Genomic DNA, 14,090 nt, shown 5'->3' with positions numbered 1-14,090 from the left:
CATTCAGGGCTAAGACTTCCAGGACAACACAGCAGCCCATATTGCAAAACTGCTATGAAGTAAAGCAACAATGCAGAAGTCAGGGATACAGAAAACCAAAAGATGATACAAGGCCACCTAGTATTGCCCCCCACCTCCATCCACAACACACTTTAGGGGGATACAGCTGCAATACTGAGTCATTCTGGAAAAAAACCATACACATTGATATGATAACTATTCCATTTTTCTCACAAGAAATAGAGCAATGCTGAAAAATGATAGCAAGGGAGGGCTAAGATTTTTTTTTTCTTGGTTTTGGATAAGCTAAAACCAATCAATTTTACATACATGCACCAATACAGTATCAGTCAGATATATAACTCCTTGTAGAAGGCACAAGACAAAGGAAAGATGGAAAAAATAGTCCCCAGAAATAACCAAAGTTTCACAGAAGTATTTGTAATGGAAGAAAACATAAGCCTAAGGCAATTTAAATAATTGGTAATCACAGTTGAGTTTCCCAGTACCTGGCCTGGTTCTTCTCCCACTTGTTTCCCACCAGTGTAGCTGCATTATTTGAGCAGAATTACTTTTGATTTATACAGCTGAAGAGAAAATGGAATCGGGACTTTTGTGATTTGAACAGAATTTACATCAGTGGTAGAATAAACAAAATGCTAACCTAACAAAGGAAGGAAAGGATCCACAATACTAAAAAGATTAAGGTGTCAAGAGACCACACAGTTCAGTGTAACATTTACAATACCAGCTTTTTTAAAAAAGTATTTTGACTAGAAGACCTTCAGAATTCTTTGACATTATCCACACCCCTTTGTAGCAATGGTTTTAAACATTTATTTTAAACAATCAGAATTAGGAAAAGGCATATGCCCTCCTTCATGTATATCTAGAGGTTTTGATCATACTAATGACATTCAGAGGGAAAGGAAGCATTTATTTTCTTTAGCCCATAAGGAAGACAATAAAAACCCCTTGAAAATTCTGTCATCCTCCAACCCCAAGTCTTGAATAATTTCTTTTCTAAATACATACGCCATAAAATTCTGAACTCCACTTCGAACGGTGGGATTCTTAATTAACTGTGGATACATATTTGCAGCATGGTCATACATGTGCCTGAAAGAACAAGAGTAGCAGAAGTTATTCTTTTGCATCTTCCCTTTCTTTTGCTTACCAACCCATTGATCAACAAGCATTGATAGACAAGCAGCACAGTCCATAATGTAAGCTTTACCTAATCACAGAAATTACTTCAGTGCATGACAAACAGCAAAGGTAACACAAATGGATAAAATTTAACTTAAAATAAACCTTGCTAATACCTGCTTAAACTGCTGTACAATGGGAAGATAAGCAAGAATGAGATTGAACTACTTCACAGCAAAACTTCACCTTCAGGGGATATTTGTAGGCCAGAAGTATCTTGAAAGTGTTAGCATATTAAACCACAACAGAAATAGTTTACTGGAGAACTACTCTTTTCGGAACAAAAAAAAACACAAAGGTGAGGAGAACATAATTTGCCAAATCAGTGGCGAGAGAGAATTTCAGACTGATACCTAGCAGGTTTTACTTACCATTAACCATGTTCCTTCCTTTCTGATTAAGCTAAATATCTCCATTTTAAAGTGCGTACAAGTTGATCCTACAGAAACTCGCACTCATGCTAGCCTTAAACAGATCTAGCTTTACAGAAACCAAAGTTATTGTGATTTTCTTTTTTTTTGATTTTTTAAATTGTTAGCTCTTTCATTCCTCTTAATTAATAAGAACAAAAGTTGTAAGGGATTTTTTGGTTGGTTGGTTGGGGCCTTTTTGTTTGTTTTGTTGAAGTCCTTTACATTTCAAGATGAAATCAACTGCCAAAATTTGCAGAAGTTAAAATCATCCTTCCATTTTAGGTGAAACGTTATAGTCTGATTCAAGCCAAAACAGAACTTCATTTCTTAATTTGAGTCAAACTTAACCAACATTTTTTTCAGCCACTGAATAAAAAGAGAAAAAAACCCAACAAAATAAATAGGGTAGGGGAGAAGAATATTTAGTTCTGGGTGGAAATCAGCAGATAATGATTTCTCTGAGGTCTGGAGTTGACAGAACTACATCAGTCATCAGTAAAATTAGCTCCTATGAAGTGCTGAGAGAAAGAAAACAACCAAGAAACAGAAAACAGCCTCAAGGAAAGAGCATGCCAGCAGGACAGATTTCCCTGTATTAAAACTCACGGGGGCAACCTCCTCTGGGAAAGATGCAGACAGAAGCTCCTCCCGGTTTCCCTTAGTGCATAATTAGAGAATACAGCCAGAGATGACTGAATGGTTTGCTGATGATTAGAGAATCATCTACTGACCTTCTCCCCTCTGTTTCTGTCCCTTGCCCCATTGCCAGCTGTTTAAGTACTTGATTGCCTGACCCTGCTGCTTCTTATCTCAGCTCTGGTGCCATTCTGACTACCAAATCTAATTGCCTGCATACATTCAGGCAAAACACTCATCACCCAAAAAGTGAAATATTTTTCTGACAGTTTGAATTAGGTTGTTTCATAGACAGGTAGGCAACAGAACTGGTGCACAAGAAGGCAGCACTCCACTGTGTTAGTAGATGAACTGATACATGAAAGGGCTTGATCAGTGCCAAGGCAAACACCAGTTGGGAGTACTGGGTCTGTGGAGGTAAGTGCTGGGGCAAGAGAGGGGAACATGCAGCAGCTTTGCACCATTATTCATGAAACTGCAGCTATAGCATCAATTTTAGTTCTAGAGTTTCCTGTCTCCCATATAACACAAGATTACATGCCACAATCATAACCTATTTCTTGAAAAGGAAAAACAAGTTCAAGAGACAGATCAATATTCTCCACTCCCACAGTCAAAGAGAGTTTAGCAAATAAAAATCCCAAGTAATTTTAGGAAAAAATTATAGTGTATTACAGTATAACTTAGTCCATACAAGTCAGAGCTCTTGCAAACGGCACAAGAGAAGAGGAGCAAACGGCACAAGAGAAGAGGAGCAAACGGCACAAGAGAAGAGGAGCAAACGGCACAAGAGAAGAGGAGCAAACGGCACAAGAGAAGAGGAGCAAACGGCACAAGACAGTCAGTCTTACAGAGGGTCTTTTAGGGATGGGAACCAGATGAGCAGGATGAAAAAAGCCTGGATACTACTCTAATCACTGACTAGGCCAGGATAGATGATCAGGCTTCCAGGCTCAGCCATCAGCTCTACTTTCTTCATTTTGCACTGAAGTGTTATGCAACACAAGGCAGATTTTACACTAGTAGTATCTTTGTTATGACCGATGTAGAGACAGGGTTAGTTCAGAATCAGGGGAATGAAAACACCTTCTTTAATGACCTTCCCTCTCATATATGCTAACGGAGAACAGAACATTCGTGGAATTGATTTTTCTTTTTTAGATGCCCAACATTGAGAATTTTTCCCCTAGTTGCTCTGTTTAATTTTTTTGCTTTAACAAAGCTTCTATGTGGTTGGCTTGCATGCTTTGTAAGGGTATTAACCTCTGAAGTAAATTGGATCATTATAGTAAGGTAAGGATTTGCAACTGGATCTAAGGCCAAATGCAAGGCAATTACAAAGCTGGGACAAGAATTTAAAGCCTAAAAACAGCAAAGCAGAGCCATGCTTCTTCAAATTAGACAGGAAGATGACAGGACTCAGGTCAGCTGAGGTTATATCAGAAAAAAATACAATTAATGTTGCTTCAAATTTAAATGCTGTTCTTAGGCACCTGGCATGCCTCAACTGGAAACGATTAAAAGTATGTGCTTAACGTCATGGATCTGGATGTGCTCTGCCACTGCCCAAGTAATGTAAAGCCTCATTAACACTTCTCTGTTTGCAATGGGGGGAAGAGAATTCATACCCAGGGAAACCAGAGCAAACACCTTCGGCTGGATGATAGGACTGGACCTTACAGAGAGGTGAGAGACTGGGGACAAAAACAAATGTCTGGCTCTCCAGACACTAGAATTAGATTTATCCAACCCCTAACTATGTGTTTCCAAAACAGACTGCTACTATCTGAATCAGGTGCCAACACTAGAAAGATGAATCATGCTCTTTGTGTTTCTACCCTCATTGGTAAACATATCTGACTACCTTAGCAATCGCTTTTTCTACCACAGACCTATATATCTAGAGCCAAGATTAATTCTTCCCCAGTAATCTGAGATAAGACAGTCCCAGCATGTTTCATATCATGATTTTTTTCTTTTTAGATCTGGTTGTCTTACATTCTGCTTAGGTTCCTACTAACAACAAAGCATACCCTTTTAATAGGAGATATTTTGTCACTTTTGCTTACATGGTAAGGCCTAGCTGCATCTAGAAACCCTCCTTTATGCCCCAAACATAATGCAAGAACTGAGCTAGATGAGAATTCCTGAAGGTGTCCAAATTTCAGGTACTGCCAGGCTGGAGATCCTGCTCACCAGACATCTACAGGAACCTGTACTTCAACCTGGGAACAGGCATGCAACGTATCCTTCCTATTAATGCACCACATCAGAGGTCTTCCTAGTAGGACTTTAGGGTTTCTGCAAAGAGCCACCCTGGGTGATTTCTACTTCATGGAGTCATTACCACAAATGCATGCAAGACAGCTGGAGACCTTGGAGTTGTTCAGGTTATAGGTAGCAATGTGCTAGAGGGCACTTCAATTACCAGGCATACCCAATGTTTTCACATTGCAAGGCTGTGCCTGAGCCACTCAAGGTGGCGCTTGTACAGGCAAGTGACACAGGAATCTTCACTCTAGTAGCTACATGGTTGTTAATGCAAATAAACCTTCCCTACAGTTAAAAACATTGTTACACTCCTCCTTTGCTGTTACCAACAGCTTAAAAAGGAAGCCTGAGCTGTGTACAGCTACTGTGCGCACTGATGTGTGCAAAAGCAGAATGAGAGAGTTTAGAGACACCTTGTAAGGGAAGTAATGATGGGGCTGAATGGGCCAGGCTGTCGGGAATAGAATTAAAGATTGGAGAAAACTATTTCCCAGTTTTACTTCAGAAGACTTGTGTACCTGTCCCAAAGAAAGAACATCTGCCTGCATGTTGATTAGGATTCTGTGAATCTCTAAGCAAGATACAGAAGGAGAAATGTCGCTCTGAGAGCAATCTTAACATCTGCAAACTTAGTGACTTCTCACTACTCCTGTAGTTCAGGAAATTGCAAACACACTGTGTAAGAAGATTCATTAGTTGCAGCTTGCTAATAAAAAACAAACAAAACAAAACAAACCACCAAGGTCATGCAGGTAAAACCTGAAGTAATAGGTTCTGTCTTCTCAAGGGTCAAGGGAGTACATCACCAATTCATCTCTGGTCCTTAGCTGGAGCATTTTCAGTAGGTATTCAGAGCTTCAGGAGAAACCCTTTTTATCCCAAATAGCTTTACAAGACCTGACAGAAAAAGTTTATATTCATAACCCCCAGTAGAAATATGCTTCCACTCCAGTTACAGGTGTACAATGGAGAAAAGACACAGCCAAAAACCAAATTCAGATGGTATGTATAATATCCGATACTCATTTTAGCAATGCTAAGCATTTTCAGGTTTTGCACTGTGAGACGATTTCTCAGTGGACTTCCTCAAAACATTTCCTCAGAAAAGAAAGGCTTTGGCTACTTCTGGTTTTGCATCTTAACCCGCTCTCACACTTACATTCCTTTAAAACAGTTTAGTTTCCCACTTTGCTTAAAAGTCTAAGTCTCAAATCCTACTTTTCCACATTGATAAAACCCCTCAGCTTCACTTACACAGACTTTAAGATCTCTGTTCATTACTATTTCTGCTATATCCACTTCTCTACAACGGGCCACTCAGTGCCAGAGCTGGTAGCCCTACAGTAACAGCAGCTAGGGCTAGGAACCATCCCAAGTAAGCACCTGACCTGGAGAAGGCAAAAGCCTTGAGCAGAATAACTTGTGAGTACCTTAACTTCTGTGAATCTTCACTTAACACCCATGGAAAAAACAAAGGGAAAAAACACACCCCAGTTTTCTCCCTTAAACCTAAGCACAGACCAAGACATCAGAGGAAGTCCCTGGAGACACTGTTTTCACATTCAAACCATGTTTAAAGGAATGGGCATATACTTCAGTTTGTTTAAAAGCCAGGAAGATTTACAAATCTACTGAGGAGGCAGAAGGGTGTGGGTTGTTGCTACTAGAACAGTACTTGCCATCTAATTGGGTTTAGCATGGATTCAGTTCTCTGCAGTATGAAAAAGCTTAAGCTTAACCACTTAGAGATGAGTACATCTAGGTAAAGCCTTAGTGAAAAAAAAAATCCGTTGAGCAATACCCAGTTTCAATAGTATTCTAAATTTAATGCTAGCATCTCCCAGATCCATAGTTTACATAAACTGACTGAATAGCGCATAACAGTAACCTCTCATGCCAAATAATTCAACATACATCCACATCTCTCATTAATTCATTTCCTTTCCTGCCTGGATTACTGGTTGTGCACTCAAAACTCTAGGATTCCTTTACTTTCTCCCTCAGAAGTATTTTGTTATTGAAAAATATTACTTTATTGAATTTCCTTTATACTCTCTTCATAGACCTAGTTGCCTCTCCAGCAAAGTCTACTAGAGAGTCACATTATCATATCATATGATCAGAGAACTACCCATAAATCTTAAAATGTCTTACTAGTTAAATTAATATTATCTTGTCCAGCAGCTGTATCTGACAATTGTTTGACAGACCACCTTTCCCTGCTGGCCTGTTCAACACGGCCTATGGGTATTTATTTCAGCATTGTGGAAGCAAAGCTGAAGAAACCAAATTCATGTCACCACATCTGTTACAAGTATCTCCCAAGTATTCCCCAGCAATGCATCAAAACTTGGGAATTTTTTATTTTCCTGTGACTGAGCTGATCGAGGAAAAGATGGGGCTTGGTCAACAACAAGCCATCTGTCACATTCTTAGCTATATTGCCAGCTATAACCTACCACTTAGTATGTCATAATGACACTCCTCCAACTTAGTCAAAGAGAGAACAGGGTTTGGTTTTGGGGCTATTCTTTGGTTTGTTATTGTATGGTGTTTTGGGTTTTTTGTGGGTTTTTTGGGTTTGTTGTTTGGGGGCTTGGTGGTTTTGTTTTGTTTTGTTTTTTAAATGCTCTGGATTCATAACAAGTAAAAAATGCATCAGATTTCATAGATCTGCATTATGGGAGAGATTCAGTTCTTCATCTTCTCTTCAAAGGGTTTTCAGGAGTACACTGGCCCTTCTAGACACACACCAGTCTGCTTTCAGGCCTATCAGTATTTTTTATTTTTTTTAATTTGTGCAAGAAAACTAAACTCCCCATGCTGTGAAGTTACAGTAATGCTCCCCAGCAGTTTCCTGACAGTGTTTGCTGAAAAAGGTCCTTAAGGAAGCTCTACCGCCCTGGCTAACAACATTTCTCACTGCCTGATTTGCTCTCAATTGTCTTATCTGGTTTTGGTCAGTCACCTAACTATAGGCTGGGGAAATAACTACTCTTTCTGCTACCCCTTTTGTAATTATTTACAACATAGGGCTTATGCACTTCCTTACACATACACTATTCTTTGATTACTTAATCAGTAATATAGATACAATACTCATTTATCTCACCAAGGTGTTAGGACAGCTTACAGGACAAGGAGAGGGCACATCCTGATCCCATAATGAAGCAGCTGTACTTCATACCTGCTACTAATTAAAAAAACAGCACACTACTGCTAAATGTATGGTTAGTTTAAATAAATGGGAATTAAGGGAAATGAAAAAGTAAACAAAAAACTCACAAGTACAGAAATCCATTGGAAGTGTCATAAGTTGAGTTGCTTCCTGAGGTACTTACGGAGCTGTGAGATAGCCTTCCAAGAAGCCAGCTGCATACATGGTATCATCATTGCTTAAGGTGTGACGGCCATAGCCTGCTCTGATCTCCAGAACTCCCCAACCTGTTGTCTGTATAGTGTTGTTGTAGAAACCATAGGCATCTCCACTTCTGTCCAGTATATTCTTGACCTCAAATGTTTTTTCAGCTCTATTCCAGTACACAGTTGCATAGCGGATTTCTATGGTAGAGAAAAAAGGGGACAAGGGAAATAAACACGAGTAGGTATTTCCTAGCCAATACAGAAACATCAAGACAATATTTTGGCAATTAAAAAAGTTAATTTGATAACTTTCCATCAGGTTTAGTTCTACTATGGAGAGCCACACTAATGTTAACACACTGAAAAGTGATATGAGAAAATTAACTTAAGTTTTACCAAGACAAAATCTTACAGCTAAATATTCTTATGTTATACATCTGGAAATTATTTACAAGTCTTCCAGTGTAGAGCTCCAATGTAGCTGAATCTTGACATAAAATTCAGGAAAGTATTTCCTTACTTGGCCCAGAAGAAAATCTATACAAATCATATTGAAACTAACTTTAGAAGAGAGCATGCCTTAGCAACTGCAAAGGACCATAAGCTTCTGTGGACTTGGTTTTCCACTTAAAGATGCAAATGGCTGGAAAATTTTTCTAAACTGTCTTTCTGGGCAACTAATTCCTGGAGGTGGCATTAGGAGCACTAGAACTCAGTGGATTACAGGCTTAAATATAAAAGCACCACAGGTATGCGGTCATTTATAAAACACACAATCCCTATCACCCAGCTGGAATACAGTCGATCCCAAGTGTGGAATGAACAGGAAGGAAGGGCACTAGACTGCTCAGAGTTCTGCTTGGACTGCTCTTTAAGAAACTTTCTTCTTTAGTTGGGTTTTAATTCTGCTGAGCTGAAGAAAAAAGAGCAAGGTAAACTGCTTTGTAAAAAATCACCCTTACAACTCTAATTCAACCTGCCCTAAAATGGGACCTGATTACACCAGATCTCTATTGATGACTGATCAAGTCACTACTATAGTTCAAAAATCATGAAGCAGTTTCCAGAATTATTTGAAAAGTTTTAAGGGATAAACTCATAAACACTTAGAACTACTGAGAAACCCACAATGTTTTTATTCCCCTGACCCTTCTCCAGTGTGTGACAACTAGTCCTGCCAGTTTATAGCAAGAAGTTACAATTTGGATACTACTCCTCACAACAGCTCATTTTGTGTATCATGCCCATAACAGCTGCACAATAGAGGGCTACATCTAATTCTGGATGATCTTACACAAAATACTTAGTATGCATGCTATGACAATAGAACCATAAAAAAGCAATATAATGCCAACACAATACCTAATGTTCTTCAAAAAGTTGTAAGTAAAATGTTTGTGATTAAGCAGCTACTTTGATTTCAAATTATGTGTACCCACTTTATTCAGTACTGTAAAACATAACATAAAGCAGCTATTTTTATGAAAAGCCATGTCATATTCAAATAAAAAAGCAAAAACATTTTCCAAGAACTAAATTCTTTCTCCAAGTAATCACTTTGACATAGCAGTTACTCAGTTGCTTTAAATCAGTTTCCATCCATTTTACCAGACTGTTTAATAATCCATGTCATCCAACAGCCAGAAAGCGGTTTCTCTCAGCGTTCCTACAAGAATAGCTAAAATTGTTTCTTACTGAGAATCACAGAATGACTGAGGTTGGAAGAGACCTCTGGAGGTCATCTCGTCCAACCCTCCTGCTCAGGCAGGGTTACCTGAAGCCAGTTGCCCAGGATACAGATCCAGATGGCTTTTGAGTATTTCTAAGGATGGAGATTTCACCACCTCTCTCGACAACCTAAGCCAGTGCTGGCTAACCCTCATGGTAAAAAAAAAAAAAAAAAAAGTGTGTCTTCTGATGTTCAGAGGGAATGTCATGTGTTTCAGTTTATGCCCATTGCCTCTGGTCATGTCCCTGGGCACCACTGAAAAGAGTCTGGCTCCATCTTTTTTACACCTTCCTTCAAGTATTTGTATACACTGATGAGACCCCCCCTTGCACATTCTCCAGCTGTAGCAGTGCCAGCTCTCCCAGCCTTTCCTCACAGGAGAGATGCTTCAGTTCCTTAATCACCTTCACAGCCCTTTGCCACACTCTCTCCAGTAGCTCTTGATATCACTTGTGCTGTGGAACCCAGAACTGGACCCAGCACTCCAGGCATGGCCATGCATGAGCAGAGGGGAAGGATCACCTCCCTCGACCTGCTGGCAACACTCCTTCTGATGCAGTTCAGGACACAGCTACCCTTTTTTGCCATAATGGCACATTGCTGGCTCATGTTCAGTTTGGTGTTCACCAGGACTCCCAGGCCCTTTTCTGCAAAGCTGCTTTCTAAACAGTCAGCCCTCAGCATATATTGGTAGATGATGCTATTCCTCTCCAGTCTGGACTTGTCATTTCCCTTTGTTGAACTGCATGAGATTCCTGTCAGCACATTTGTCTGGCCTGTTGAGGTCCCTCTGAATGGCAGCACACCCCTCTGGTGTTTCATCAGCAAACTTGCTGAGGGTATACTCTTCCCCATCACCCAGATCATTAAGGAAGATGCCAAACAGCATCAACCACTGCCATACACCACGAGTTACCAGCCTCCAGCTAGACTTTGTACCGCTATGCACTATGTCAGTCTTCATGGTACTAGAGACACTTCTCACATGAACAGGAAAAGCGTTACCAAGAACAGAATTTTAGTAGTGAAGGAACTGTGGTTCCCTCCCCACATCTATGAATAGAAGTTTTTACATGAATCTTTTTAGAGAGGAAGTCATTTCAGGGACTTGGAATGCAGTGTTTAAAAGCATATTTTTCATCTGCCAGGTACTGAGGCTATTTAAAGTACTGAGAGACATGACAGACTCTCAAAGACAGACTCTCTGCATAACTCTTCAAGCAGCAATAATCTTAGTTTTTTGTTGTCTCCTTACCTACCTTCTAGTAATACATGCAGTAATTGCTCCTTTAGGTTAAGGATAAATATGAGAATTACTCAGACTGAAAAATCTATAAAAAGAAGAGCAGGCTGATAAGGGTCATCAATGAAGAGAGTCAAAGGCCACCTTACAAAGCTAAAGCTCACAGAAGCAGAGAGATCAGGGAAAGGGATGTCCTGTGAAAAAGTGGTGCAAGGGGTCAGCGTAGAACTAGCCTGTCCAGCAGCAAATGGGAAAGCTGATTCCAATCAAGAAGCCCACTGCAGGGTGGGGCAGAGGAGAGACAGGCCACCTGCCCAGCTGAGGACATGGGTAAAAAAAAACAAGCACAAAGTAGGGCAAAGGATGATCTTCTTCCCATCTCTTCAGTAGGCTGTGAAAAGGGGCAAGTAGTCAAGAGGAACCAGGGCAGCTGGGTATTGTTATTAGTGTCCACAGACTAAATAGTTATGTCAAGAAACTTTCTTCTGCCTAAAGCAAAACATCTGTTACTTTCTTTTGTAAAAGGTTGCCAGACAGACCTATCTGACACAGGTACTCTTAACAGCAGGCTCTGTTTCTTTGTTTTATGCTCTGCCAGAACATGAACATGCAGAGCTATTTTCAAAAGTCAGAACAAACTTAAATTACCTTGGAGTTTGTCCTGCCCCAACTTCACTATCTGAGAAATTTAAACTTAAGAAAACCAAGACTAGAAGAGGATGGAAGAGAAGGGGAAACTAAATTACAGGACAATTTGCAACAAACCTAAAGAGGCCTTTAGAGGAACAGCATCAAAGTAGCTGTCATAGATGTGGCTTAACAATCATGCCGGAAAAGACCATTTCCTATTATAGATTTTTTTTCTTTCCAACTCATTCACTCATCATCCCATTTAGCCTCATTAATTTATGTCAGTTTCTGCAATTCTAATTACCCTGGTCTAAAGTGTCAAAATGCCCACATATGAAATTGCTATATTTATTTCAAGGAACATCTATATAATCATATAGTAATTGTTGTAATTTAGAAGATAACTCTATCTTGCTACAGATGGACTTAAAACTACAAGCTTATAAATTTGTGTAATCTTAAAACATGCTTACACCTATAATGTAATCGAAACATTTGCTATCACCCAGTCTTACAATTTTAATGTGTTGATCTAAACTAGCAGCACTACCTTTGCCAAGAAAGCCATCCAGAACTGAAGTATAACACTGAACACAGATATACAAGAAGCAACTGCACATTTCCAAACAATCCCATATGTGCCCTGCCAACAACAGGAACCTTCCCCTTGACAAATGCTGGCATTTTTATATTTATTTTTGAAGGGTGAAGCAGGGCCCCTAGCATCTCTTATTGCAGCAGTTGTACTGGCAACTTCTTATATATTAATCAAATGCAACATCTCCATGAATCTACAAATCATCTTTTAATCACCAAAGTTAAGACTTCCCAGTGTGCAGCTGAGAATGCTGCCAAATATTTCAGTGTATTAGGACTCCAGAGGGCTGTGCTGCCATTCAGAGGGACCTCAACAGGTCGGACAAATGGGCTGACAGGAATCTCATGCAGTTCAACAAAGTTCTACCAGTACTTCAATTACGATGTGAGGAATCAATCAGGTATTAGCTGAAACTACTTTATACCCTGAACTTCCTTTCACTCCCTCTGCATGATTCACAGTTGACCTTTCCTTCAGTCCTGCTAATGTAGTACTAAAGTTTTTGACTATTCAATTAGTCTGAAATGCAGGTCTGCAAGATATAGGACTGTCCACAAAATCATATGCTTGTAAGATGTTGGACACGTTAAAGAAACTGTTACCTGAAATTCTCCTTGTCTTGTGGCAATTAATAAATTAACTAGGAATTCCCTAGAAGATAAGCACTGAATCCAGCCTTTAAGATCTTCAGAATTCATCAAAAGCAGCATAAGAGCGAGATATTCTCCTGCTGAGATGGGCTCCTCAACAACCTTACTATTGCCATCAGTATAAATGGTATCCAGAATTCCCTAATTCTGCTCCAAACCGCTGCTGTCACTAACTTCTACTGATCTTCCAGAGGCAGCTTCACTTTCACACTTGCTCAGCATCTCTTAAATTCCCTCCTTTAGTGACTCCTTTCTCCACCCTTCCAGTTGATGGTAAACCTGTTACATAATTTGAAATGAAAAAAAAAAAAAAATGCTGCTATGTTCCTACCTCACTGGCATGTCTTTTCTAGCACACAGCTAGATAGCATAGTGTGTGTCCACAGCTGCAATGATTCTCCAAACAAAATAGAAACTCAGTTTTTATGCAGGAAGCTAAGATTCAATGGAAAACTGTGAAGCTCACCAAAATGTGCAATTTCAGCATTTGCCAAATTCTGTTTCCATCTAAATCTGACTCTGAAGCTTCAACCAGAATAAAGCTCCAAAATCAGGAGACAGAAAACCTTAGCAGTCATCAGGAGAAAACTCAAAAGCTTTACATAAGTTTCATTTATTGCATTACCCTAACTGGAACTCTACAACTTTGACTGGAAAAGTGTATTATGCAAATGAAATATAAGCATGAGCAGAGAATTAGCATGAAGTGATGTTTGTAACATAGAAAGCAAGATCAATGTTTAAAAGCTCACCAGATATTGGTAAAGTACTTACTCTAATGGCAATACAAGTTAAGCTACTCAGAAAATATCAGATCATGCACAGGTATGAGTTCTGGAAGACGGACGATGACCTTCACCCACAAGCTAGCACTAAAACTCTGTTAAAGATGCAAGTTGCAGCATGCTGTAGGCCACAGCACCAAAACGAAGTGCCCATCCTAAATGATTCCCGCGCATGCATATTACATTAAAACCCAGCACCACCGGGCACTCAAGGCAGCTTCCCATCTGTTCAATTTATAGTTTGGTTCCTCTCACCCATTCTGGGAACAGGAAAGACGTTTGGAAAGCGTGCAGGAACGAAGAGCCAGCACTTAACACCCGCGAGGCACTAGGGCCGACCCGCCGGGCCATTAGGTGCTCCCGGGGCAGCCCATGAGGCAGCCGGGCCCCTCCGGGAAGAGGGGGAGCGCCTTAACGGACGCGACGGCCCCGACACTGCCGGGGGACGAGGCCCCTCGCCGCCTCACACCCGTTTCCAAGGCGGCACGGGGGTCGTCCTGCCCGGAGCCAGCCGGGGAGCAGGCGCAGCGAGGAGCAGCTTACCCCAGGCGAGGCGCCGAGCC

At 40.3% G+C, this 14,090-nt stretch overlaps 1 protein-coding gene across 1 annotated transcript in view; it reads right to left on the bottom strand.

Annotated features, from left to right (window-relative positions):
• The window catches only part of PLBD1 (phospholipase B domain containing 1), a 33,233-nt gene extending 23,114 nt beyond the window's left edge, over window positions 1-10,119 (bottom strand). Inside the window, exons 1-3 of the mRNA XM_026863221.1 lie at window positions 10,026-10,119; window positions 7,871-8,090; window positions 1,036-1,119 (exon numbers count right to left, since the gene is read on the bottom strand). Of these exons, the coding sequence (XP_026719022.1) occupies window positions 1,036-1,119; window positions 7,871-8,090; window positions 10,026-10,119 (398 nt within the window). The remainder of the gene's footprint in view (window positions 1-1,035; window positions 1,120-7,870; window positions 8,091-10,025) is intronic.
• Between the last annotated feature and the right edge of the window lie 3,971 nt (window positions 10,120-14,090).

This window comes from Athene cunicularia, assembly GCF_003259725.1.
Source record: "Athene cunicularia isolate RWA chromosome 1 unlocalized genomic scaffold, athCun1 chr1_part2, whole genome shotgun sequence".
NCBI classification, from domain to species: Eukaryota; Metazoa; Chordata; class Aves; order Strigiformes; family Strigidae; genus Athene; species Athene cunicularia.
The sequence above is the reverse complement of the archived record's forward strand: the minus strand, read 5'-3'. Positions and strand labels throughout refer to the sequence as shown.